The sequence below is a fragment of the Myotis brandtii genome, unplaced genomic scaffold (genome assembly GCF_000412655.1).
Source record: "Myotis brandtii unplaced genomic scaffold, ASM41265v1 scaffold986, whole genome shotgun sequence".
NCBI classification, from domain to species: domain Eukaryota; kingdom Metazoa; phylum Chordata; class Mammalia; order Chiroptera; family Vespertilionidae; genus Myotis; species Myotis brandtii.
In genome coordinates this window covers 581,736-582,288 of record NW_005372102.1, presented here as the reverse complement: position 1 = coordinate 582,288, position 553 = coordinate 581,736, and the positions used below count along the sequence as shown (strand labels likewise).

At 67.1% G+C, this 553-nt stretch overlaps 1 protein-coding gene across 1 annotated transcript in view; it reads right to left on the bottom strand.

Annotated features, from left to right (window-relative positions):
• Nucleotides 1–6: 6 nt before the first annotated feature.
• The window catches only part of SORCS2 (sortilin-related VPS10 domain containing receptor 2), a gene marked incomplete at its 5' end in the record, with an annotated part of 307,756 nt that continues 307,209 nt past the window's right edge, over nt 7–553 (bottom strand). The window contains one exon of the mRNA XM_014533443.1: nt 7–118. Coding sequence (XP_014388929.1) covers nt 54–118 — 65 coding nt within the window. The remainder of the gene's footprint in view (nt 119–553) is intronic.

Here is a 553-nt window from a genome sequence, read left to right as displayed (position 1 = left end):
CGTGCCCGGGGAGGGGGCCCCGGAGGGGAGGAGGCTCAGGGCGCCCGCAGCCATCAGCTCACCAGGTAGCTGTGCATCTCGCGGGAGTTGATGCTGAGGACCACGCCCGAGTGGTTCCCTAGGAAACAGAAGCCCCTGTGAGCTCAGTGGCTCTGGGGGTGAGGGTCGTGGGTCTGACGCTGGGGGAGACCATGTCACCTCTCGTGCCTCGGGGGTCCCCTGTGACCGGGGATGATGACTGCGCCCCTTAAAGGACCGCAGTGGGGGCTGAGGGGAAGCTGCGCCGAGGCCGTGGGCAGGGCCTGGCGCACACTAAGCACTTGGGTAAAACCATCCGTTGCCGAGGCCGGTCTGCTAAGTGGTTAGAGCGCCAGCCCATGCACCGAAGGGTTGTGGGTTCGATTCCCAGTCAAGGGCAGGCACCTCCGTTGCAGGCTCGCTCCCTGGCCTGGGTCAGGGGACCTGTGGGATGCTCCTCTCTCTCTCCCCCTCCCCCTCCCCCTTCCTCTCCCCCTCCCTCTCCCTCTCCCTCCTCCCCCTCCCCCCCTCTACT